This window comes from Ornithorhynchus anatinus, chromosome 4, assembly GCF_004115215.2.
Source record: "Ornithorhynchus anatinus isolate Pmale09 chromosome 4, mOrnAna1.pri.v4, whole genome shotgun sequence".
Lineage (NCBI taxonomy): Eukaryota > Metazoa > Chordata > Mammalia > Monotremata > Ornithorhynchidae > Ornithorhynchus > Ornithorhynchus anatinus.
This window is the reverse complement of record NC_041731.1, coordinates 22294313-22319436: the sequence shown is the minus strand read 5'-3', so window position 1 is coordinate 22319436 and position 25124 is coordinate 22294313. Positions and strand designations below refer to the sequence as shown.

Below are 25124 nucleotides of genomic sequence, written 5' to 3'. Positions count from 1 at the left end.
CTGCTGGAACCTCTCACCTGCCCCCTCCACAAGCTGCCGTGATGGAGGCCGAGCTGGGTTGGGGCATTGTGACCTACACTATGGGTCTAGACTCTAGACCGTAAGCTCGCCGCGGGCCGGGAATGCGTCGTTTTATCGCTGAACTCTCCCGAGCCCTGTGCTCTGTACACGGTAAGCGCTCAAGAAATTCGATTAAAGGAACGAATGAAGTGGGGAGGGAGGAAGCCAGTGTCCCCCAGTGACCTTAGCCTGAGCCATCCCTTTGGAATGGAGTGGTCCTGACCACGGTCCCTCCCGGTGGATGGCGGCGGGGGCGGGGGCGGTGAGGAGAGGGGGCCCGGGGCAGAGCTGGTGGGAAATTAGGACCAGAGACCTTCCCGGGAACGGTTCGGGCTGCGTTCAGCCGAGAGGCTCGGACCGGGCACCCCCTCCCCACCGAACCACAGAGGGTTCAGCTTGGGATCAGCTGATGGACTCAGACCAGTCTCCCCCTCAGGGATGGGCCCGGCTGGGGTAAGTCGGGGTGGGGGGGCTCAGAATGGGGTCCCCCCAGAGATGATTCTGGTTGTGGTCAGCAGAGGGGCTCACACCAGGGTCCCCCTCCACCAGGGATAATTCAGACCGTGGTCAGGGAGGCGTTCAGACCAGAGGCACCCACCCGGCGAGCGGCCCTGACCTCCATGCGGTGCCGTTGGGGGGTCAGGGTGGGGCTCGGAGGTCTCCTGGGGCCAGCTGAGTTGGGGCTGGGAGGGTGGGGCGCGGGCGGACAGCGGGACAGTTTCCATGGGGCGGGGGGCCCAGGTCACGGCCCTGGGGTTCGTTTTGGGGAGCGGCTCCCCGAGGCTGGAGCGGCATGGCCTAGTGAATAGACCCCGGGCCTGGGAGTCAGAAGGACCCGGGTTCTAATCCCAGCTCTGCCATTTGTCTGCTGTGTGATTTTGGGTAAGTCGCTTCACTTCTCTGTGCTTCCGTTTCCTCACCTGTAAAATGGCGACTAAGATCGTGAGATCCCTGTGGGGCGGGGACTGGGTCCCACCTGTTGCGCTTATATCCACCCCAGCGCTTAGCACAGTGCCCGGCAGAGTGTAAGCACTTAACAAATACCACGATTATTATTATTATGACCAGGGTGTCCCCAGATCAGTGGAGGGGCTCAGATCAGGGACACCCCCCCCCCCGCCAGGGATGAATCAAGCTGTGATCATCAGAGGTGCTCAAACCTGTCCTCCATCCCCCCACCCTCCCAGGGATAAGAGAAGCAGCGTGGCTCAGTGGAAAGAGCAGGGGCTTTGGAGTCAGAGGTCATAGGTTCGAATCCCGGCTCTGCCACTTGTCAGCTGTGTGACTGTGGGCAAGTCACTTAACTTCTCTGTGCCTCAGTTCCCTCATCTGGAAAATGGGGATGAAGACTGAGCCCTACGTGGGACAAGCTGATTCCCCTGTGTCTACCCCAGCGCTTAGAACAGTGCTCTGCACATAGTAAGCGCTTAACAAATACCAACATTATTATTATGGTTCGGGCTGTGGTCAGTGGAGGGGCTCAGTCCAGAGTCTCCCCCGGGGATGGTTCAGGCTGCGGCCAGTGGAGGGGCTCGGACCGAGGTCTCCCCAGCGATGGTCTGGGCTCTGGTCTGTGGAGGTGCTGAGACCAGGGCTCCCCCCAGGATGGTCCAGGTTGTGGTCAGTGGAGGGGCTCAGACCAGGGCCCCCCCAGGGATGATTCAAGCTGTGGTCAGTGGAGGGGCTCAAATAAGAGTCCCCCCCCCCAGGGATGGTTCGAGTTGCGGTCAGTAGACGGACTCAGACCCGTGTCCCCAGGCATGCTTCAGGCTGTGGAGGGGCTCGGGCCGACGTTCCTCGGGGATGGTTCAGGCTGTGGTCAGCGGAGGGACTTAGACCAGAATCGTCCCCCCCCGGGGATGATTCAGGCTGTGGTCGGTGGAGGGGTCCCGACCGGAGTCGCCCCCAGGTACGATTCAGGCTGTCGTCAGTGGAAGGGCTCAACCAGGGTCCCACCAGAAACAGTTCATGCTATGGTCAGTGGAGGGGTCACCAGGGATGGCCCTGGCCAGGATCAGCAAGGGCTGATGCCTGGATCCCCCCCCCGGAGATCGTTCAGATCAGGGAGATGGGGCATCGTGTCCCCATTATTAGGGCTTGGACCAATGGCAGAAGAGGTGGGTTAGTGGGGAGAGCCTGGGTCTGGAAGTCGGAAGGTCATGGGTTCTAATCCCAGCTCCACCACGTGTCCGCTGGGTGACCTTGGGCAAGTCAGTTCACTTCCCTGGGCCTCATCTGTAAAACGGGGATTAAGAGTGGGACAGGGACTGTGTCCAACCTGAATGACTCGTATCTACCCCGGGGCTTAGACCGGTGCTTGGCACGTACGTGTTTAAAAAGTACCATCATTTTATTATCATTATTATTTTGATTCTGTCTGAGGCTGTGGTGAGAGGGCCCAGACCCGCCACTCCCATCCCAGGGCCTGGGAGAGGAGGACACCAGATGCTTTATTTTTTAACGGTATTTGTTAAGCACCTACACTGTTCTAAGCCCTGGGATAGAATCAAATTAACCAGGTTGGGCCCAGTTGCCGTTCCACATGGGGCTTACGGTCTTAATCCTTTCTTTAAGTCCTTTCTGGGAATCCTTTCTGGGAATCCCGGCCTGCGGGGGTAAGGGGGCATCTCGACTCTCCTCTGCTCTTCTCCAGGGGTCCCAGTCACGGGGGTCTCGAGAAACAGCACGCGCGCAGTGGATAGAGCACAGGCCTGGGGAGGTCATGGGTTCTAATCCCCACTCTGCCACTTGTCTGCTGTGTGATCTTAGGCAAGTCACTTCATTTCTCTGTGCCTCAGTTACCTCATCTGTAAAATGGGGATGAAGACTGTGAGCCTCACAGTCACGGCACATTAAGGCTTACGGTCTTAATCCCCATTTTATAGATGAGGTAATTGAAGTGAAGTGATTTGCCCAAGGCCACCCAGCAGAAGAATGGCAGAACCGGGATTAGAACTCAGGTCCTTCTGACTCTCGGGCCTGAGATCTACCCACTAGGCCATTCTACTTCCCCCGAGGGAGATGGGATTGGGCCCTCGATCGTCCCTCCCTGCTATCTGGAAACCGTTTCTGGCCCAAGCAGATACGCGGTCCGTGCTTTTCACTCTGGCCCTGAAACACCTGGGACTCCTCGCTCCCTGGCCTCCCCACTCCAGGGCCTTGCCGGTCCTGGGACTTCCCATTTCCAGGCCTCCTGGGTCATGGACCTCCCCACCCCCAGGTCTCCCTGCTCCTGGGCCTCTCCACTCCCCGGCCTCCCCTCTCCCCCCTTGCTGACCACTCCTGGGACTCCCCACTCAGGGGCCTCCACATTTCCAGGCCTTCCCACTCCTGGGCCTCTCCACTCCCGGGCTTCCCCACACCCACGTCTCTTCACTCCCGGGCCTCCCCTCAACCAGGTCTCCCCAATCCTGGGCCTCCCCACGCCCAGGTCTCCTCACTCCCGGGCCTCCCCACATCCAGGTCTCTCCATTTCCAAGCCTCCTCAATCCAGGACCTCCTCACTTCTGGGCCTCCCCTCTCCTGGGCCTCCCCTCCCCCGGGGCCTCCCCACTCGGGGACCTCCCCACTCACGGGCTTCCCCAGCCCCCCCGCTGTCTCCTTGGGGGATCCCAGCTATCTCATGGTCGCAGAAAAACCGGGTGGGCGGCGCGGGAAGCCTTGGAGGAGGAGGAGGGACGTCCTCGGGCGGCACTGTGTTCCCGTCTTCGACAGCGGAGCGGAAGCAGGAGGAGGGTCAAGGGCGGACCGAGCGGGGCCGGGGTCCGCTGAAGCCGCCACTCCCCCAGGCGCACGGCCGTGGTGGTGGTCACCCCCAAATCCCTCCACGCTGCGTCCACCCAGGCCCAGGACCGAGTCCACCGCTATATGGGGGTGGGGTCCCCTTGCCCCATGGGCGCACACGGGGTCGGTTGTTGTCTTCTGGGGAGGGGGCTTGTGAGGTGCTTCTCTCTAGGAATCCAAGCCCTGGGGGGTCCCAGGACATCCCAGGTCCAGGGGTTCTCACTCCAGGGGTCCCAGCCCAGGTGGGGAGGGGGGTCTCGGTTCTTTTCTTGGGGTCCCGGCCCGCGAGGGGCTCAAGTCCTTTCTGGGAATCCCGGCCTGCGGGGGTAAGGGGGCATCTCGACTCTCCTCTGCTCTTCTCCAGGGGTCCCAGTCACGGGGGTCTCGAGAAACAGCACGCGCGCAGTGGATAGAGCACAGGCCTGAGGAGGTCATGGGTTCTAATCCCCACTCTGCCACTTGTCTGCTGTGTGATCTTAGGCAAGTCACTTCATTTCTCTGTGCCTCAGTTACCTCATCTGTAAAATGGGGATGAAGACTGTGAGCCTCACGCGGGACAACCTGATTTTACCCTGTATCTACCCCAGCGCTTAGAACAGTGTTCTGCACATAGTAAGCGCTTAACAAATACCATCGTTATTATTATTACCTCATCTGTAAAATGGGGATTGAGACAGGGAGCCCCATGTGGGAGAGGGACCGTTTCCAACCTGAGGGTCTTGTATCTACCCCAGCAATTAGAACTGTGCTTGGCACATAGTAAGCCCTTAACAAATACTGTAGTGATTATTATTATTATTAATAATAATAATAATTATTATTAGAGGATCTTGGTTCTTCTCCGGGGCTCTCCTCCGGGGATCCCCCTCCTCCCCCGTCCCCCGGACGTAATGCTCATCCTGCGGTCAGGCCAGGCCGTGGGTCACGGGAGGAGAGACCTTACCTCTGTCCACGCTGGAGATCGGGGTCGCTCAATAGAGATCAGGTCGGAAGGTCCAGGGAGGCCGGGAGCCCCTCACCCATTCCTCCGGGGTCCCCTGGCCACCCCAAGCCACACGCCAGTGGTGATCGTTCTCTCCTAAGCGTTTAGTACAGTGCTGGGCACGCAGTAAATTCCGGCGATTGATTAATTCTGGATCTGGATCCTCCTTTCTGGTCACTGCCTCCTCCGGGCCCCGATCAGGCCTCCCCTCTGGATCCAGGACTCCGAATAATAGTAATCATAATAATGATGGTATTTGTTAAGCGCTTACTGTGTGCCAAGCATAGTTCTAAGCTTTAGGGGAGATACAAGGTAATCAGGTTGTCCCACCTGGGGCTCACGGTCTTCATCCCCGTTTTACAGATGAGGTAACTGAGGCACAGAGAAGTGAATCGGCCGGCCCAAGGTCACGCGGCAGACAAGGAGCAGAGGAGGGATTAGAACCCAGGTCCTCTGACTCCCGGCACTACGCCACGCTGTACCGGCCCCGGCCGCCCCCTGGAACCGGACCCAGAGGGAAGGGGTGGCTGGGCGGGCCGGGGGGCAGCCCGCCCGAGGTCTAACCGGTGCCGGATTTCGGCTCAGGCCCCAGCCCCGCTCCGCCTCGCCCTGCCGATGGAGGCAGGGGGGCAGGGGGCTGCTTCTAAAGACCCCCGGGCTGGGCCTTGTTGGACCCAACCAGGTGCCTTGGGGCGATGGTCAAGATCATTAATGAAATCGAGGCACTTCACGTAATAATAGCGATGCCCTCCCTCCTCAAATCCGCAATCACCCTCCCCCCGTTTCAAAGCCCTACTGAAGGCTCACCTCCTCCAGGTGGCCTTCCCAGATCGAACCCTCCCTTTCCCTCTGCTCCTCTTCCCCTCCTCATCTCCCGGACTCCTTCCCTCTGCTCTACCCGCCTCCCCGCCCCGCAGCACTTGTGTATATCTGTACGTAGCTATAATTCTATTTATTTATTTATATTGATGCCCGTTGATCGGTTTGGATGTGTGACCGCGAGCCGTGGTGGGCAGGGATTCTCTCCCTTTTTTGCTCTATTGTACTTTCCCAGCGCTTATAACAGCGCCCGGCCCACAGAGAGGGCTCAATAAATCCGACTGACTGGACGATTACCGATTGTATTTGTTAAGCACTTACCATGTACCCGGCACTGTTCTAAACGCTGGGGTAGACACAAGCTAATCAGGTTGGATACAAGTCCCTGTTCCGCTTGGGGCTCACGGTCTTCATCCCCATTTTACAGAGGAGGTCACCGAGGCACAGAAAAGTTTAGTGGCTTGCCCCAAGTCACCCAGGCAGACAAGTGGCGGAGGCGGGATCGGCGCCTCGGTGACCTCGTCTGTAAAATGGGCATGAAGACGGTGAAGCACCCTGTGGGACCCGGCCCGTGTCCGTCGTGTTTAGCCTCCGTCTCGCCCGGCGCTTACCCAAGGGCCTGGCAACGTAGTAAGCGCTCAACAAATACCATTTTAAAAATGCGGAGAGGAAGAGGGTCAGGGCAATGTCGGTGTCCCGCTCTAGACCGTCAGCTCGTCGTGGGCAGGGAAAGCGACAATCGTCGGATTGTCCTCTCCCCAGCGCTTGGCCCAGTGCTCCGCACAGAGCGAGCGCTGCCGAAATACGATTGAATGGACGGGTAAGGCCGAAGCTGAGCCTGACCACAGGCCCCAAGACCACCCGGGGGTGGGGGGTCCTATTGGCGCGACCCTCGGGGTCTCCCCTCCCTGGAGGTGGCATCTGGGTAGAGGGTGGGGGTCTGCTTCTATCGTCCTTCCAAGTTTTCCAGGGGTCCCTCCTCGGCCCCCAGACCCCCTTTCCCATTTCTCCAGGGGGAGGGAAGGGGCTGGGAGGGGGTAGTGGGGGAGGGGAAGAAGGGTCGGGGGTCGTAGGTGGGGGGCAACAGGGCCGGGGGGCAACGGGCCCAGGGAGGGCAAGCTTTCGTCCGACCGAAGGAGAGATGCAGAGACAAGGGAGAGAGACGGAGACCCCGGGGGTCGGGGTGGGGGGGTGGAGGGGGGAGAGAAAATGTCCCATTTCCCTTTGGGGGGGGGTCCTCGGGACCCCCAAGGACGGGGGGTGGGGGTGGGGGGTGGGATTCGCGGCCCATCGGGCCCAGATGTCGACACCCGCTCCGGTTACACAAGTCGGGAACGTGGCAGGGCCGGTCCTGGGGGGAGGGGGAAGGGGGAGATTAGGGGGGAGGGACCCCGGGCCCGGCCCTGGGGGAGGGGTCGGCACAGATAAGGGGAGGGGGGCTGGGGTGGGGTGGGGGTGAAAGGTCCGGGGAGGGGGGGCTCTGGGGGAGGGGGAGGAAAGCAGGGGGTTGGGGGGGAAAGTGAGGCAGGGGGAGGGTCGTTTGGAGTGGGGGAAGGGGGGCAAGGGAGAGGCTGGGGGAGGGGCTCCCGGGGAGGTGGGGGAGGGGGCGGGGGAAAGGCGAGGGGAGGGGGCGTCGGGGTGTTTCGGGGTCTGGGGTCCCCGGCTGGCAGGCCGGGCCGTGGGCCGGCCCCTCCCTCGGGGCTCGGGCAGGAAGGAGAGGGGGAAGGGCCGGGAGGACCGGACCGACGGACCGACGGGAGGACGGGAGGACCGGGGCTCCTGGCTCCTCGCCCACCCCCCCGGACCATGAGACCCCCGCGCCTGCTGCCGATGCCCCCGCCGGTGCCCCTGCTCATGCCCCTGCTGGTGCCCCTGCTGGTGCCCCTGCTGGTCCTGGGGGGGGCGCGGGCGGCCGCCCCCCACCCCCAACCCCTCACCTCCCCGAGGCCTCGGGCCGCCCAGGACCCCTCCCCGCCCCCCTCCCCCTCCCCCTCCCCCTTCCCACCCCCCTCCCCCTCCCCTTCCCTCTCCCCAGCCCCCTCCCCCCTCCCCAGCACCCCCCGACCGGGGGGTCCCAGCGGAAGACCCGAAAAGAAAGGTGAGCCCAGGCCCTCCCACCCTCTCCGACGCCCCCTCGTCCAGATCCGGCTGTGCCCGGCGGTCCCCCACGGCCCTTGGGAGCGACCGTCCATCAGCGGTACTTACTGAGCGCTTACTAGGTGCAGAGCACTGGACTGAGCGGTGGGAAAGAGTCCCCGACCCTCACGACCTCGTGACTGTGGGACTGCGATTGGGGGATTGTAACGGTGTGAATGACCGTGTGTGTGTCGGGGGGTGGGGGGCGGTGGGGTGCGACTCCCCGACTAGGAGTCCGGGGATGAGGGGGCAGGGTGGGGCCGTGGCATTCGGCGCTCAGAACAGTGCTTGGCACAGAGTCGGCGCTCAACGGATTCCGGTTTTATTACGAGTCCGCGCCCGAGTGTGCAAATGCAAGCAGTCCGTCCATTTATTGAGGGCCGACTCTACGCAGAGCACTGTACTGAGCGCTTGGGAGAGTCCCAGGGAACGGTTCTTTTTCTTCAAAATGGGATTAGTGCGGCGTTTACTACGTCCCGGGCACCGTACTGAGCACCGGGGCGGCTGCGAGATAATGGAGTTGGACACGGTCCACGTCCCGCCTGGGGCTCGCACTCTTCATCCCCACTTTGCCATTCCCGGGGCACAGAGAGGCGACCTGTCCGAGGTCACGCGGCAGGCAGCCGGCGGAGCCGGGATTAGAACCCGGGTCCTTCTGACTCCCGGGCCGCGGGCTCTAGCCAGTAGGCCGTTTCGCCCCTCGGTATCTGTGTTAGACACCTTTCCTGCCCGCGAGGAGCTTACAGTCTGCCGAGGGAAGGTGGGTGCGAGTCTAGCCGTGACTGGTTGTGACCTACCGAGGGGATGTGAACAACCGTGTGAGTGACTGGAAGTGTACGTTAGCTACTCCGGGAACGTATGCGACTGTGGGCGTGTGTGTTTGTGTGTCTGGGTGAACAACTGTGTAACTGGGAGCGTGAGTTAGCGACTGTGGCAATGGATGTGACTGTGAGTGTGCGAATAACACTGCGAGTAACTGTGTGAACGACCGAATGAGTGACTCGAAGTGTGAGTTAACAACTGTGGGTATGTATGTGACTTTAAGCCGCGTGTGGGTGCACAATGGTGCGAGTAACTGGGGGGGTGTGAGTTAGCGACTGGGAACGTCTGTGACTTCGGGCGTGTGTGTCTGTGCGCAGTCGTGGCAGCTAACTGGGAGTGTGAGTTAGAAACCGCGGGAATGTAGGTGACCGCGAGTGTGTGTGCACAACTGGGAGAGTAACGGAGTGTGAGTTAGGGACCGGGAGTGTTTGTGACTTCGAGTGCGTGCGTTTGTGAACGGTTGTGGCAATTAACTGGGAATCTGAGTGAGAAACTGGGGGACTGTAAGTGTGAGCGGGTGTGTGCGCGAGAGTGCGTGATATCGTGCGGGTGTGACTTGGGGTTTGTGTGTGAGGCCGGAGTCTTTCTGCCTGTAAGATGTCAGCCGCCTGCCTCCCCCTTCTTCCCTCTGTCCACCCATCCGCCCCCGCAGTGTCCCCGGGGACGCGTCCCGTGCGTGTGCGCGTGGTCAAGAAGAAGATCGTGGTGAGGAAGAGGAAGAGGCCAGCTCGGCCGACCCCCGCGGACCCTTTTGGGGGGTCAGAGCCAGGTAGCGGCCCCCGGCCCCGCCCCCCGCCCCCCACCACGGTCAGACCCCCGCCCACACAGGGGCGACAACAGTCACAGGAGCACCGACTCTTGTACGCGGCATTTAGGCGCAGGAGCACCGAGCCTTGTACACGACATTTGCACTCAGGAGTACTTGTACTCAATAGTCACACGAAGCGACGGTGACCCTGGTACACCACAGTCACACACTGGAGCACCAACCCTTATATACAACAGTCACACACAGGAGCCCCGACCCTTGTACAGCAAAGTCACTCGCAGGAACACCGTCTCTTGTACACGTCAGTCCCACGAAGGGACACCAACCGTTATATACAACAGTCACACACAGGAGCCCCGACCCTTGTACAGCAGAGTTACTCGCAGGAACACCGACTCTTGTACACGGCAGTCCCACGAAGGGACACCAACCCTTCAACGCAGAAGTCACACACAGGAGAGCCGACCCTGGTACACAACAGCCATCGTGTACGCGACGCTGCCATGGCCCGGCAGTCCTCCAAGCCTCATTTGGGCGCGCACACACATCAGTGGCAGGGTCATCCTCGGGGGGCAGACCACCACCGTGGACTGTCAGTCCTCCAAGCCTTATTTGTGCATATACACCCCCCCTCCGCCGTGACGAGGTCACGTGGGTGGGCAGTCGGCTACCACGGACCGCTTGTGCAAACCCGCAGACGCACCCGCACACAGAGAAAGACAGATCCTCCTCCCCCGGCAGACACACCCACCCCCAGACACACCCAGACACACTCAGTGGCCCACCCCCCGGTGCTGCGGCCCCGACTCTCTCTGCCCACCAGGCTGCCCGCCCCTGGGCTTGGAGTCCCTGCGCGTCTCCGACGACCAGCTCCGGGCGTCCAGCAGCCAGCACTTCGGCGTGGGCCCGCACCGCGGCCGGCTCAACATCCAGGTGACCCTCGACCACGGGACCCCCACTGTCCCGCCACCCCTCCGCGGCCCCTGGGGGTGGGGGCGGGTCTCCCCGGGCTGCCCCCAGAATTCCTCCGGGCGCGGTCGGGCATCGAGGACGGGGACCAGGACGACGGGGATCGGTGTGAGGAGCGGGACGACCCCGGGACCCCCGCCCCCGGGGCCGGTCTCCCCGCGCTGCCCCCCAGGATCCGCCCGGTGGTCTCCCCGCAGTCGGGCATCGAGGACGGGGACCAGTACGACGGGGCGTGGTGCGCGGAGCCGGACGACCCCGAGCCCTGGCTGGAGGTGGACGCCGGGCGGCCGGTCCGCTTCACCGGGGTCATCACCCAGGGCAAGAACTCCATCTGGAGGTGAGGCCGGAAGGCCCGGGCCAGAGGGCGGAAGCCCATCCTGCTGTATCGTCCTCTCCCAACCGCTCAGTACAGAGTTCTGCGTGCAGCCGGTGCTCGACGGAACCATTGATCGATTGATTGGAAGGCCACTGAGTCACGGTGCGGGGTGGAGGGGGGAAGCCCGCACCCCGGGCTGGTCCCTCGAGCCGGGAAGCCGGAGGGACCCGAGGAACAGATGAGTCCGTGCTGCCCCCCTTCGCCCCTGAACTGCCCTCCCCTTGTTGACCGGATGCTCTCCTTGGGTAGGGAACAAGTCTACCAACCCTGTTGTAGTGTCCTCTCCCAAGCGTTTAGTCCAGTGCTCTGCACACAGGAAGCGCTCGGGGAGGGAACGTGACTACCGGCTCTATCGATTTATACTCTCTCGAGTGCTTAGTACAGTGCTCTGCATACAGTAAGCGCTCAATAAATAGCTTTGTCTGATTAACTGGGCGGTTGTGGGGAGGCAGGGCCCCGGGGGGAACGTTTTTTGGGGCCAAGTTATCAGCGTCCGCCCGTTTGCCTTCCCGGCCCCCTGCTTCTAGCTAGAACTTAGTACGGTGCTCTGAACCCAGTAAGCGCTCAATAAATTAATCAACAGTACCGGGCACTTAATATGTGCAGAGCGCCGTACTAGATGCTCGGGAGAGTACAGTTCAACAGAGTTGGTAAGCGTGTTCCCCGCCCACAACGAGCTGACAGTCGAGAGGGGGAGACGGACATTAATAAGCCCGTCAAAGGGCAGGGACTGTCCCTATCTGTTACCGATTTGTACGTTCCAAGCGCTTAGTACAGTGCTCTGCACATAGTAAGCGCTCAATAAATACTATTGAATGAATTGATACAAACTGATAAAAGTCCGGCAGTGTACGGAAGTGCTGTGGAGCTGGGGAGGGGCGAATAAAGGGAACAGATCCAAATGCAAGGATGAGGCGGAAGGGAGTGGAAGGGGAGGAAAAGAAGGTGTAGTCAGGGAAGGCATCTTGGAGGAGATGGGCCTTCAATAAGGCTTTGAAGGGAGTGGTCGGAAATGAAGAGGGAGGGCGTTCCAGGCCAGGGGCAGGACGTGGGCGAGGGGTCGGCGGCGAGATGGACGAGATGGAGGCCCGGTGAGGTAGGAGGGGATTGATGGACGGATTGATTGACCAGATCCCGTTTGATCTTTATTCATCCTTTATTCATTTCCCCCCTCCCAACCCACCAGCATTTATGTACATAGCTGTCATTTCTTTATTTATAACGATGTGTGTCTCCCCTTCTAGACTGTAAGCCCGTTGTGGGCAGGGAATGTGTCTTCCATTCGGTCTCTTTCGTGAGCGCGTACTGGGTGCGGAGCGCTGTACTGAGCGTTTGGGAGAGTATTGTATCGAAGCCTGTCCCTCCCTCTAAACTGTCAGCTCAGCCTGGGCTGGGAACACGCTTACCAGCATTCCCTGCTGTTTTTTGTTCTACCGCCCTCTCCCAAGCGCTTAGTACAGCGCTTGGCACAGAGTAAGGGCTCAATAAATACGATCGGGTGAGTGAATGAGTGATGGATCTCTTGACCTCTTGTCTCTGTGACCCCTTAGGTACGACTGGGTGACCTCCTACAAGGTGCAGTTCAGCAACGACCGCAGCAAGTGGCTCTGGGGCAGGAACGGCAGCCAGGAGGCGGTGAGGGGGGGTTAACCCAGCATCCATTCATTTAATCCTATTTCTTGAGCATTTACCGCGTGCAGAGCACTGTACTAAGCGCTTTGGGAGAAGACAGTAGAATAACGGTCACCCTCACCAGCTCGGACGGGCGCAGTCCCCCAACCGGCGACGTCACCTGGTCCAGATGCACCGAGGAGCGGCGTGGCCTAGTGCATAGAGAGAGGGCCTGGGAGTCAGAGGGACTTGGGTTCTAATCCCGGCTTGTCGGCTGTGTGTGAGCTTGGGCGAGTGGCTTCGCTTCTCTGGGCCTCAGTTCCCTCATCCGTAAAAGGGGGATGAGGACAGCGAGCCCCGTAAATACCAATCGGTGCTATTTCTGGAGCGCTTACAGTGGGCAGGGCACCGGACTAAGCAGTTGGGAGAGTACAATACGACACAGTCGGAAGACCCGATCCCGCCCTTCGAGGAGCTGGAGACAGACATTAAAATAAATTATGGATCGTATTTATTGAGCGCTTACCTTGTTCAGGGCAGCGCACCCAACGCCTGGGAGAGGACGATACAACAGAGTTGATAGCAACATTCCCTGCCCGCAGCGAGCTTACAGTCTAGCGGGGGAGACAGACATGAATTTAAATCGCCAAGTGACGGATGTGGATGTAAATGCTGTGGGGCTGGGGGGAGGGTGAGCAAAGGGAGCGAATCCAAGTGAAAAGGCGCACGCAGAAAGGAGTGGGAGAAGAGGAAAGGAGGGCTTAGTCGGGGAAGGCCTCTTGGAGGAGACGGGCTTGTAATGTAGTTTTCATTGTGGGGAGAGTGACTGCCTTAGGGCTCTGATTTCTCTAGACTGTAAGTTTATTTTGGGTAATAATCATCACCGTGGTATTTGTTAAGTGCTTCCTTTGTGCCAGGCACTGTACTCAGCGCTGGGCTGGATCCAAGCACAGTCCGTCCCACGTGGGGCTCGCGGTCTCAAACCCCATTTCACAGATGAGGGACCTGAGACCCAGAGGCTCGCCCAAGCTCACAGAGCAGACAAGTAGGGGAGCCGGGATTAGAATCCACGACCTTCTGACTCCCGGGCTTGTGCTCTAACCGTAGGGCCATGCTGCTCGGTCCCCGTGTCTACCGACTCCCTTCTCTCCGTCCTCTCCCAAGAGCTTAGTTGGGGGCTCTGCACCCACTCAGCGCTCAATAAATACGATCGTTTAGATCTGTATGTAATAATACGGTGTTTGTTAAGCGCTCTGTATATAAAAGTGCCGTGGGGCTGGGGGGGGCGGGGGTGACTGTCAAGTGCTTAAAGGGGACGGATCCAGGTCCGTAGGGGAGACGTAATCACACGCTCACATCCACCGAGTCACACACGTGGAAGTCAGGAGGTGAAGGGCGGTGGGGTTCGGCCCCTCGGGGGCTGGGGGTCCCTGGGCTGGGGAGGTGGGCTCGGCGTCCAAGCGGATGTTCATTCATTCATTCAGTAGTATTTATTGAGCGCTTACTTTGTGCAGAGCACAGGACTAAGCGCTTGGAATGTACAATTCGGCAACAGAGACAATCCCTGCCCAGTGACAGGGTCACAGTCTAATCGTCCCCTTCCTCCCTCTAGGTGTTTGCTGGGAACTCGGATCCCGAAACTCCGGTCTTGAGGCTGTTGCCCCGGGCCGAGGTGGCCCGTTACGTCCGCTTGCTGCCCCAGACCTGGTACCAGAACGGTTCCGCCTGCCTCCGAGCCGAGATCCTGGCCTGCCCCCTGCCCGGTGGGACTCGGGGCGGGGGGATCGGGCTGCGGGGGGTGGGCGGCGGGCCGGGGAGCGGTGGCTGGCCTCCTCCACGAGGGAGGGGGACGGGACCACGGGCCTGGGCGTCAGAAGATTCATTCGTTCCATCGCATTTATTGAGCGCTTCCCGTGTGCAGAGCACTGGACTAAGCGCCCGGGACAGTCCGATAGAACAATAAACAGTCACATTCCCTGCCCGCAGTGAGCTCGTCCCGGCTCTGCCACTCGTCTGCTGGGTGACCTTGGGCCAGTCACTTCACTGGGATGAGGGAACTGAGGCTCAGAGAAGGAAAGATGTGGGACAGGGACTGAATCCATCCCGATTAGCTTGGATCTACCCCAACGCCTAGAACAGCGCCTGGCACATAGTAAGCACTTACTACTACTGCTAATAAAAACGATGGTACTTGTTAAGCGCTTACTATGTGCCAAGCACTGTCCTAAGCGCTGGGGTAACGTCAAGCTCATCAGGTTGTCCCATGTGGGGCTCACAGTCTCAATCCCCATTTTACAGATGAGTTAACTGAAGCACAGAGAAATGACTTGCCCACGGTCACACAGCAGACAAGTGGCAGACCCGGGATTAGAACCCACGACCACTGACTCCCAAGCCCGTGCTCTTGCCACCGGGCCATACTAGCCCCTGCGCTTGATGTGGGTAGCGAATATGTCCGTCTTTTGTCGTATTGTCCTCTCCCGAGGGCTTCGTATGGTGCTCTGCCCACTGTAAGCGCTCTATAAATACGATTGAATGAAAGAAAAGTCGCACAGATATTATTATTATTATTATTATGATTGGAGATCACCTCAACTCTCCCCACCTCCCACACCTCCCCCCTCGTTTAATAACAATAATAATAATAATAATAACGTTGGTATTTAAGCGCTTACTCTGTGCAGAGCACTGTTCTAAGCGCTGGGGTAGATACAGGGTCATCAGGTTGTCCCACGTGGGGCTCACAGTTAATCCCCATTTTACAGATGAGGTAACTGAGGCCCAGAGAAGTTAAGTGACTTGCCCACAGTCACGCAGCTGACAAGTGGCAGAGTCGGGATTTCTCCCTCCCTCCACAGATCCCAACAACCCCCTAGTCCAAGGAGCCAAACTCATCTCCGCTGACCGACTGGACTTCCGCCATCACAACTACAAGGAGATGAGGAAGGTCAGAACCGGGGCGACCGTCGGCTTTGCGCCTCCCGGGCCCGGCCCGATTTCCCCACCCCGTGCCCTCCACCCACCCCCCCGTGCCTACCCCTCCCTCAACCCCGGGACCCCCAGCCCCGGCCCTCGCTCCTGACCCGGGATTCGCCTGCCGCCCCGCAGCTGATGAAGCAGGTGAACGAGGACTGTCCCAACATCACCCGCATCTACAGCATCGGCAAGAGCCACCAAGGCCTGAAGATGTACGTGATGGAGATTTCCGACAACCCGGGCCAGCACGAGCTTGGTACGTGGTGGGGGACGGGGGTGGCGGAGCCGGCTGGGAGGGGGGACGGGGTCCGTGAGGACAGCCGAGTCCGGGGCGGCGAGAGGCGGCCAGTGGATCGAGCCTGGGCCTGAGAGAGGGTCTGGGTTCTCAGCCCGGCTCCGCCGCTTCTCTGCTGCGTGACCTCGGGCAACTCGCTTCGGTTTTCTGGTCCTCGGTGGCCTCCTCCCTAAAATGGGGATTGAGATTGTGAGCCCCATGGGGACACAGAAGCGGTCTCATGCCACCTCGGCCACTTGTCTGCCGGGTGACTTTGGTCCCGTCACTTCACTTCTCTGGGCCTCAGTTCCCTCATCTGGAAAATGGGGGTGAAGATGGGGAGCCCCATGTGGGACCTAAGAAGCAGCGTGACCTAGTGGATAGAACCCGGGCCTGGGAGTCAGAAGGACCTGGGTTCTAATCCCAGCTCCGCCACACGTCTGCTGGGTGACCTTGGGCCGGTCGTTTCACTGCTCTGGGCCTCAGTGACCTCATCTGGAAAATGGGGGTTAAGTCGGCCAGTCCCATGTGGGACAGGGCCAGTGTCCCAACTGATGAGCTTGTGTCCACTCCAGCGCTCAGTGGAGTGCCTGGCACATAGTAAGCGCTTGACAGACGTCGAAAGAAGAAGATCCATCAACCCAGTACTGGTATTTATTGAGCGCTTCCTGGGTGCAGAGCACTGTACTCAATGCTTGGAAGAGTACAGTACAACAGAGTTGGTAGACGTGTTCCCTGCTCACATTGCCTGCACATAGCGCTTAACTAATGCCACTAAAGACACTCTAGAACTCACAGATAATAGTAAATAATAGTCACAATAGTAATTGTGGTATTTGTTAAGCACTTTCTTTGTGTCAAGCACCGTTCTAAGCCCCGGGGCAGATACTAGATACAGTCCCTGTCCTACATGGGTCTCAGAGTCTTAATCCCCATTTTACTGATGAGGTAACGGAGGCACAGAGAATAATAATAATAATAATAATTGTGGTATTTAAGAGCTTACTACGCGCCAGGCCCTGGACTAAGCGCTGAGGCAGGTACAAGCAGATCGGGTTGGACACAGTCCCTGCCCCATGTGGGGCTCGCCGTCTTCATCCCCGTTTTCCAGATGAGGTCTCTGAGGCCCAGGGGAATGAAGTGACTTGCCCTGGGTCGCACAGCAGCCGAGTGGCAGAGCCAGGCGTAGACCTCCCAGCACGCTAGAGACGGGAAGCGACTGGCCCAGGGTCGTACGGCAGACCCGGGGCAGAGCCGGGATGAGGACCCACGTCCTCTGACTCCCAGGACCGCGCTCTCTCCGCTAGTCCGGGCTGCTTCAAGAAGAAGAAGGGGTTGGGCCCGGGAGGGGGAGGCCCGGGGGCGGGGGGCAAAGGACGTTTCGTTTGTACCCCACAGGGGAACCGGAAGTGCGCTACGTGGCGGGCATGCATGGGAACGAGGCGCTAGGTCGGGAGCTGCTCTTGCAGCTGATGCAGTTCCTGTGCCTCGAGTTCCTGCGTGGGGATCCACGGGTCACCCGCCTGGTGACCGAGAGCCGCATCCACCTCCTGCCCGCCATGAACCCCGATGGCTACGAGGCCGCCCATCACCTGGTACCGTTCCGAGACACCCCTCCGCCGGCCCCTCACCCCGGCCGTCCACGCCGGCCCCTGGGGGGAACGGGCATCAGTCACTCGCCGGCCGGGAAGCGGGGAGACCAAAGGAGTGACCTCTCCCCGGTCTCCCGGTCGCTAATCCCGGCCTCCGCCGCTTGTCTGCTGGGTGCGACCTTGGGCGGGTCCAATCCGGCTTCCGTCCCCTCCACTCCACAGGCACCGCCCTCTCAAAGGTCACCGACGATCTCCTTCTTGCCAGATCCGACGGCCTTTACTCCACCCCGATCCTCCTCTGCCTCTCAGCTGCCTTCGACACCGTGGACCACCTCTTGCTCCCGGAAACGTTACCCAACTTCAGCTTCACTGACTCTGTCCTCTCCTCGTTCTCCTCCCGTCTCTCTGGCCCTTCATTCTCAATCTCCTTCGAGGGCTCCTCCGCTGCCTCCCACCCCTTAACTGTGGGGGTCCCTCAAGGTTTCGTTCTGGGTCCCCTTCTATTCTCCATCTCCCAAGGGTTCAGCTACCACCTCTGTGTGGATGATACCCCGATCTTCATCTCCGGCCCTGATCTCTCTCCCTCTCTGCAGTCTCGCATTTCCTCCTGCCTTCAAGGTATCTGTACTTGGATGGCCCGCCGTCACCTCGAACTTAATATGTCTAAAACAGAGCTCCTTATCTTCACACCCAAGCCCTGTCCTCCGTGAGACTTTCCCGTCGCTGTAGACGGCACCACCGTCCCTCCTGTCTCACGAGCCTGTAACCTTGGCGTTGTCCTCGACTCCTCTCTCTCGTGCAAACCACGTATCCAGTCCATCGCTAAATCCTGTCGGTTCCACCTTCGCGGTATCACTAAAATCCGGCCTTCCCGCTGCCATCCAAGCTGCTACCACGTTAATCCAATCGCTTATCCTGTCCTGCCTCGATTTTCATATCGGCCTTCTTGCTGACCGCCCGGCCTCCTGTGTCTCCCCACTCCAGTCCATACTTCACTCTGCTGCCCCGATCATTTTTCTACCGAAACGTTCTGGCCGTTTTCCCCACTCGTCGAGTACCTCCAGTGGTTGCCCGTCCACCTCCACATCAAACAGGAGCTCCTCACTATCGGCTTTAGGCCCTCGATCCCCTCGTCTCCTCCTACCTCACCTCGCTACTCTCCTCCTCCACCCCAGCTCGCACACTCGGCTCCTCTCATGCCAACCTACTCACTGTGCCTCGATCTCCGCTATCTCACCTCTGACCCCTTGTCCACGTCCCGCCTCTGTCCCGGGTCGCCCTCTCGCCTCAAATCTGACAATGACCCTCCCCCGCTTCAAAGCCTTATCGAAGGCCCATCTCCTCCAAGAGGCCTTCCCTGGCTAGGCCCTCCTTTCCTCTTCTCTCACTCCCTTCTGCATCACGGTGACTGCCTCCCTTCATTCACCACCCCCTCCCAGACCCACAGCGCTTAGGCACACACCTGTCATCCATTTATTTATATTCATGTCTGTCTCCTCCCGTAGACTGTAAGCTCACTGTGGGAAGGGGATGTGTCCGTTTATTGTTATATCGTCCTCTCCCGAGCGCTTAGTCCAGTGCTCTGCACACGGTAAGTGCTCAATAAATACGACTGACTGCCTGACTGTTCTGTAAAAGGAGGAGTGAAGACTGTGAGCCCCGTGTGGGACAGGGACCATGGCCTACCCAATTTGCTTTCATTGACCCCAGCGCTTAGAACAGTGCGTGGAACGAAGTAAGCGCTTATCGGACGCCACAGTTATTATTACTATTATTATTGTTCATGCTTCTCCCCTCCCTCCACAGGGCTCTGAGCTGGTGGGCTGGGCAATGGGCAGGTGGACCAACCAAGGCATTGACCTCAACCACAACTTTGCTGACCTGAACACCCTGCTGTGGGACGCAGAGGACAACGAACTGGTTCCTCACTCTTTCCCCAATCACCACATCCCCCTGCCCGCCTACTACACCTTACCCAACGCCACCGTGAGTGCCACAGAACCCCCGGCCCCGAGACCCCCTCCCCAGAGATGTCTGCTGTGTGACCTTGGGCAAGTCACTTCATTTCCTCTGTGCCTCAGTTCCCTCATCTGTAAAATGGGGATTAAGATTGTAGGCCCCGTGTGGGACAGGGACTGTGTCCAACCCGGTTATCTCGTATCTACCCCGGCGCTTAGTACGGCGCCTGGCACGTAGTAAGCACTTGACAGATAGCACAGTTATTATTATCAGATTCATAGATTGTTATATATTAGATTAGATTATTGGACTGTAAACTCGCTGCGGGCTGGAAACGTGTCAGTCCGTTGTTCCGTTCCTTCATCCAATCGTATTGATTGAGCGCTTACTGTGCGCAGAGCACTGTACTAGGCACTTGGGAGAGTACAACAATAAGCAGACACATTCCCTGCCCACAACGTGTTTACAGTTTACGCCCTCCCAAGCGTTTAGTCCGGGGCTCGGCACCCAGTAAGCGCTCGATAAATACGGTCGAATGAAGGGACCTAGTCCCAAACCTCCCTTTGGGGCCTTCCCCCCCGAGACCCCCGAGTCAGCTCCTCGCCCCGCTTCCCTCCCCCGCCCCGCCCAGGTGGCCCCCGAGACCCGGGCCGTGATCGAGTGGATGCAGAGGATCCCTTTCGTGCTGAGTGCCAACCTCCACGGCGGAGAGCTGGTGGTGTCCTACCCCTTCGACATGGCGCGCTCCTACTGGAAGGCCCGAGAGCCCACCCCGACCCCGGACGACCCCGTCTTCCGCTGGCTGGCCGCCGTCTACGCCGGCAGCAGCCTGGTCATGCAGCACGAACACCACCGGCCCTGCCACACCGACAACTTCGCCCAGCACGGCAGCATCATCAATGGGGCTGACTGGCACACCGTGGCAGGGAGTATGGAACCCGCCTCCCCGGCTCCCCGAAATACCCTCCAAAACCGTTCCCATTTCCATCCTGGGTCCCCACCCTGTCCTGGTGGCCCTGACCGGACCTCAGAAGCAGCACAGCTCAAGGGATAGAGCCCGGGACTGGGCGTCCGGAGGACCTGGGTTCTAATTCCGGCTCCGCCGCGCGTCTCCTGGGTTTTTTGTTGCATTGTACTCTCCCGAGCCCTTACTAAAAATGCCCTTCACAAAGTAAGGGCTCAATAAATACGACTGAATGAGTGAATGAACGAGAAGCAGCATGGCTTAGTGGAGAGAACCCGGGACTGGCCGTCCGAAGGACCTGGGTTCTAATCCCAGCCCTGCCACTTGGCTGCTGTGTGACTTGGGGCAAGTCATTTCACTTTTCTGTGCCACAGTTACTTCATCTGTAAAATGGGGATTGAGACCGTGAGCCCCACATGGGACAACCTAATTACCGTGACGCTAACCCAGCGCTTAGAACAGTACTCGGCACATAGTAAGGGCTTAACAAATAGCATAATTATTATTATTATTATGCATTCACTCAATCGTATTTATTGAGTGCGTACTACGAGCAGCACATTGTACAAAGCGCATGGGAGAGTTCAATAGAACGATGAACAGACTCAGTCCCTGCCCACAACAAGCTTACAGGGCTTAGTACAGCGCCTGGCACATAGTAAGCACTTAATAAATACCAGAAAAAAAATATAAAAAAACTTTACGGGCGACTCCCGCGGGGAGACCCGACGGTACCCGTACGCCCGTCCCTCCAGCGAGAGCAGGACCCCAGGGCCGTGGAAACTCATTCGTTCATTCAGTCGTATTTATTGAGCGCTTAGTGTAAGCTGAAGACTGTACTAAGCACTTGGGAGAGGACCATTTGACAATAAGTAGACAGAATCCCTGCCCACAATGAGCTTACAATGTCAAGGGGGAGTCGGACCCGAATATAAATCGATATATTGCCCGGAGGGAAGACACCCCATGCCCGCCGACCTTCCCCTGACCTCCTGTTCATCCCTGCAGGCATGAACGACTTCAGCTACCTACACACCAACTGCTTCGAGCTGACTGTGGAGCTGTCCTGCGACAAGTTCCCCCATGAGAGCGAGCTGCCCCAGGAGTGGGAAAACAACAAGGAGGCCCTCCTGGCCTATTTGGAGCAGGTCTTCCCTCTCCTCTCGACCCTGCCCCTTCCCCTTCGATCGATCAATCGATCGTATTTATTGAGCGCTAACTGCGTGCAGGGCACTGGACTGAGCGCTTGGGTGGGGACAACGCGACGATATCATATTCCCCGTCCATGACGAGCTCACAGTCTAGAAGACTGTTGGCTTGTGGATGGCGGGCCTGCCTTTTTTTTTTCATGACATTTGTTAAGTGCTTACTCTGTGCTAAGCATTGTTCTAAGCACTGGGTTTGAGGCAAGGCATTCAATTTTGGCACAGTCCCTGGGCTCGCAGTCTTAATCCCTATTTTACAGATGAGGGAACCGAGGCCCAGAGAAGTGAAATAGATGCTCACATAGCGGACAGGTGGCAGAGCGGGTCCCTCCGACTCCCAGGGCCCGTGCTCTATCCACTAGGCCGTGCTGCCTCTCCCCCTTCCCGTGAACCCAGATCTCATCGAGAAGTAGCGTGGCCTAGTGGATTGAACCCGGGCCTGGGAGTCAGAAGGACCTGGGTTCTAATCCCGGCTCCGCCGCTTGTTCGCTCTGTGACCTTGGGCTAATCACTTCGCTTCTCTGGGCCTCAGTTCCCTCATCTGTCAAATGAGGATGGGGACTGTGAGCCCCACATGGGACGGGAACTGTGACCAACCCGATTTGCTTGAATCCACCCCAGCGCTTAGCACAATGCCCGGCACATAGAAAGCGCTTAACAATTATGATTATTATCTCCCTCCATCCCCCTGGGGGCAGGTGCGGCGGGGGATCGCAGGCGTGGTGCGGGACAAGGACACGGAAAAGGGCGTGGCGGATGCAGTCATCGCTGTGGACGGGATCAACCATGATGTCACAACTGGTGCGTGGGGGACGGGGAAGAGTTTGGTCTAATCCTGTCAATCAATCAATTGACTAATCGATCAGTCAATTATTCATTTATTTATGTATATTAATGTCGGTCTCCTCCTCTAGACTGTGAGCTCACTCTGGACAGGGAATACGTCTGTTTGTGGTTGTCTTGTTCTCTCCCACGCCCTCAGTACAGTGCTCTGCACTCAGTGAGCGCTCAGTATACGATCGAATGAATGAATCAGTTGATCCATCGTATATATCGTGCACTTAACCTAAGCACTTGGGAGAGTACAGAGTAACGGTTTAGCAGACACGTTCTCTGCCCTGACAGTCTAGAGGAGGAGACAGATATTAATAATAATAACGATGGTATTTATTAAGCGCTTACTATGTGCCAAGCACTGTTCTAAGCGCTCAAAATAAAGAAATGACAGATATGGACATAAGTGGCGTGGGGTTGAGGGGGTGGGGGGGAATAAAGGGAGTAAATCAAGGGCAAATCTTGGTAGTGTTTGGATGATTCCTCTGGACCTCTGTTTTTTGTGTCCCAAACTCCTTTGCCCCTGCATTCTATACTCCCTGTTTCAATGAGGAAAGCAGTAATTACAGTAATAATAATAATAATAATCGTTAAACACTTATGTGCCAAGCACTGGGGCAGTAGCATATGATGGTATTTGTTAAATGCTTATTTTGTATCCAACCCTGGTCTAAGCACTGGGGTAGACACAGGCTAATCACGTTGGACCCGGCCCCTGTCCCACGTGGGGCTCACGGTCTTCACCCCCATTTGACAGATGAGGAAACTGAGGCCAGAGAAGTGAAGTGACTCACCCAGGCTCACCCAGCAGACACGTGGTGGCGAGGGATTAGAACCCAGTTCCTTCTGACTCTCAGGCCCGAGCTCTATCCACCTAGGCAACACTACTTCTCTAGTGGTTGTAATAGTATTTATTAAGCGCGTCTCTGGAACAGAGCCCTGTACTAAATGTTAGGAGAGAATTCACATTTGGGAGTTTCCCATACGCCAAGGCACCGTACTAAGCGCTGATCATGTTGGACACAGGCCCAGGCCCACGTGGCGCTTCCAGGCTAATTAGGAGGGATTATAGGCATCGAATCCCCATTTTACCGACGAGGAGACCGAGGCCCAGAGAAGCGACGTGACTTGCCCCAGGTCACACAGCGGCCAAGTGGCAGAGCCGGGATTGGCACCCAAGTCCCCCCACTCCTAGTCGGTCCGCCAGTCGTCTTTATTGAGCGCTGACCGTGTGAAGAGCGCTGTACTAAGCGCCTGGGAGAGGACGCTAGAACAGTAGAACGGACACCTTCCCTGCCCACGGTTGGTTTTCAGTCTAGAAGCCTGTGCCCGTTGCACTAGGCCGTGCTGCTTCTCAGTGTTGCCACGATTCTCAAGGGACCCAGCTGCCCACGGGGTCACACCGCAGACTGACCAAGCTTTGGCCACTATTTCCGTCCTGGTGGGACCCACGTGGGCCTGGGCAACCACCGACACCACAAGCGTGGGCACTGCTGCCTGGAGCGAGAAGCAGCAGCAGCGTGGTCTAGCGGGTACAGCCCGGGCCTGAGAGTCCTTCGCTCAGTCAATCGCATTTCCTAATAATAATGATAAATATGGCATTTGTGAAGCGCTTACTTTGTGCACATCACCATCTCTACGCGCTGCGGGGGGGATACAAGGTAATCGGGTTGTCCGCCGTGGGGCTCACAGTCTTAATCCCCGTTTTACAGATGAGGGAACTGAGGCAGAGAGAAGTCAAGTGACTTGCCCACAGTCGCGTAGCAGATGAGTGGCAGAGCAGGGACTAGAAGTCACCTCCTCTGACTCCCAAGCCCGGGCTCTTTCCACTGAGCCACCCTGCTATTGAGTGCTTACTGTGTGCAGAGCACTGTAGTGAGCGCTTGGAAAGTACAATTCAGCAATCGAGACAATCCCTGCCCACGACGGGCTCACGGTCTAGGAGGGGGGGGAGACAGACATCAAAACAAGGAAACAGGCCACAGTAGCATCACTATAAATAAATAGAAGTAGGGATATATACAAATCAGTACAAGTCAACAGGCACTGGGGTAAAAAAAATAGAATTATAGACCTGAGTTCTGACGGCCCTGCCACTCGTCTGCCGTGGGAACTTGGGAAATCACTTCACGAGCAGGCCACGGTGGGGAGAGACGAAGTAATAATAATAATTATGGTACTCGTTAAATGCTTACCATGTGCCAAGCCCTGTTCGAAGCCCTGAGGTATCAGGATGGACACAGTCCCTGTCCCACCTGGGGCTCATAGTCTTCATCCCCATTTTAGAGATGCGGTAACTGAGGCTCAGAGAAGTGAAGGGACTCGCCCAAGTGTGGCGGAACCGGGCTTAGAACCCAGGTCCTTCCGCCGCCCGGTCTCCGTCCTCTAAGCGGGGCCCTCTCCACCCGCGTGGAGTTCACGCAGGGTCACGAAGACTCGGGGACGGTGGGGGGGACCGGCCACCGCGTCCATCCCCCGCCCGCCCCCCCCTCCTTCCCGCAGCCTTCGACGGAGACTACTGGAGGATGCTGACCCCCGGGGAGTACTCCGTGACGGCCAGTGCCGAAGGCTACCACTCGGTCACCCGCACCTGCTGGGTCTCCTTTGAGGAGGGTCCCACCCCCTGTGACTTCCGGCTGACCAAGACCCCCAAGCAGCGGCTGCGGGAGCTGCTGGCCTCCGGGGCCAAGGTGCCCCCCGATCTCAAGCGGAGGCTGCAGCGGCTGCGGGGCCGGGGTCCCTGAGGGGCCCGGCCGGGATGGGGGTGGCGGGGAGGGTGGGCGGAGGGGGCTCTCACGGGCGGGACCTGTTGAGGAGGGGCGGGCTGGGGGGCGGGATGGTTCAACGCTCAATAAACCGGTTCACCGCTGCTCTGCCTTCCTTTTTTTTCTTTTTAATGGTCTTTGTTAATCATAATAAAATAATGGGATTTGCTAGGTGATTACTCTGTGTCAAGCGCACCGTTCTGAGCGCTGGGGGAGATACAGGGTCAT

At 58.4% G+C, this 25124-nt stretch overlaps 1 protein-coding gene across 1 annotated transcript; it reads left to right on the top strand.

Annotated features, from left to right (window-relative positions):
* The first annotated feature begins 12 nt into the window (after positions 1-12).
* CPXM1 (carboxypeptidase X, M14 family member 1) lies at positions 13-24890 on the top strand. Its single transcript, XM_029062055.2, has 14 exons — positions 13-171; positions 9255-9371; positions 10195-10304; positions 10538-10677; positions 12267-12351; positions 13940-14090; positions 15186-15274; positions 15436-15559; positions 16976-17172; positions 18976-19155; positions 19760-20057; positions 21101-21240; positions 21996-22098; positions 24634-24890. Exons 1-14 carry the CDS (start codon positions 123-125, stop codon positions 24873-24875), a joined length of 2025 nt encoding a protein of 674 aa, XP_028917888.1. The 5' UTR covers positions 13-122; the 3' UTR covers positions 24876-24890.
* Positions 24891-25124: the final 234 nt, after the last annotated feature.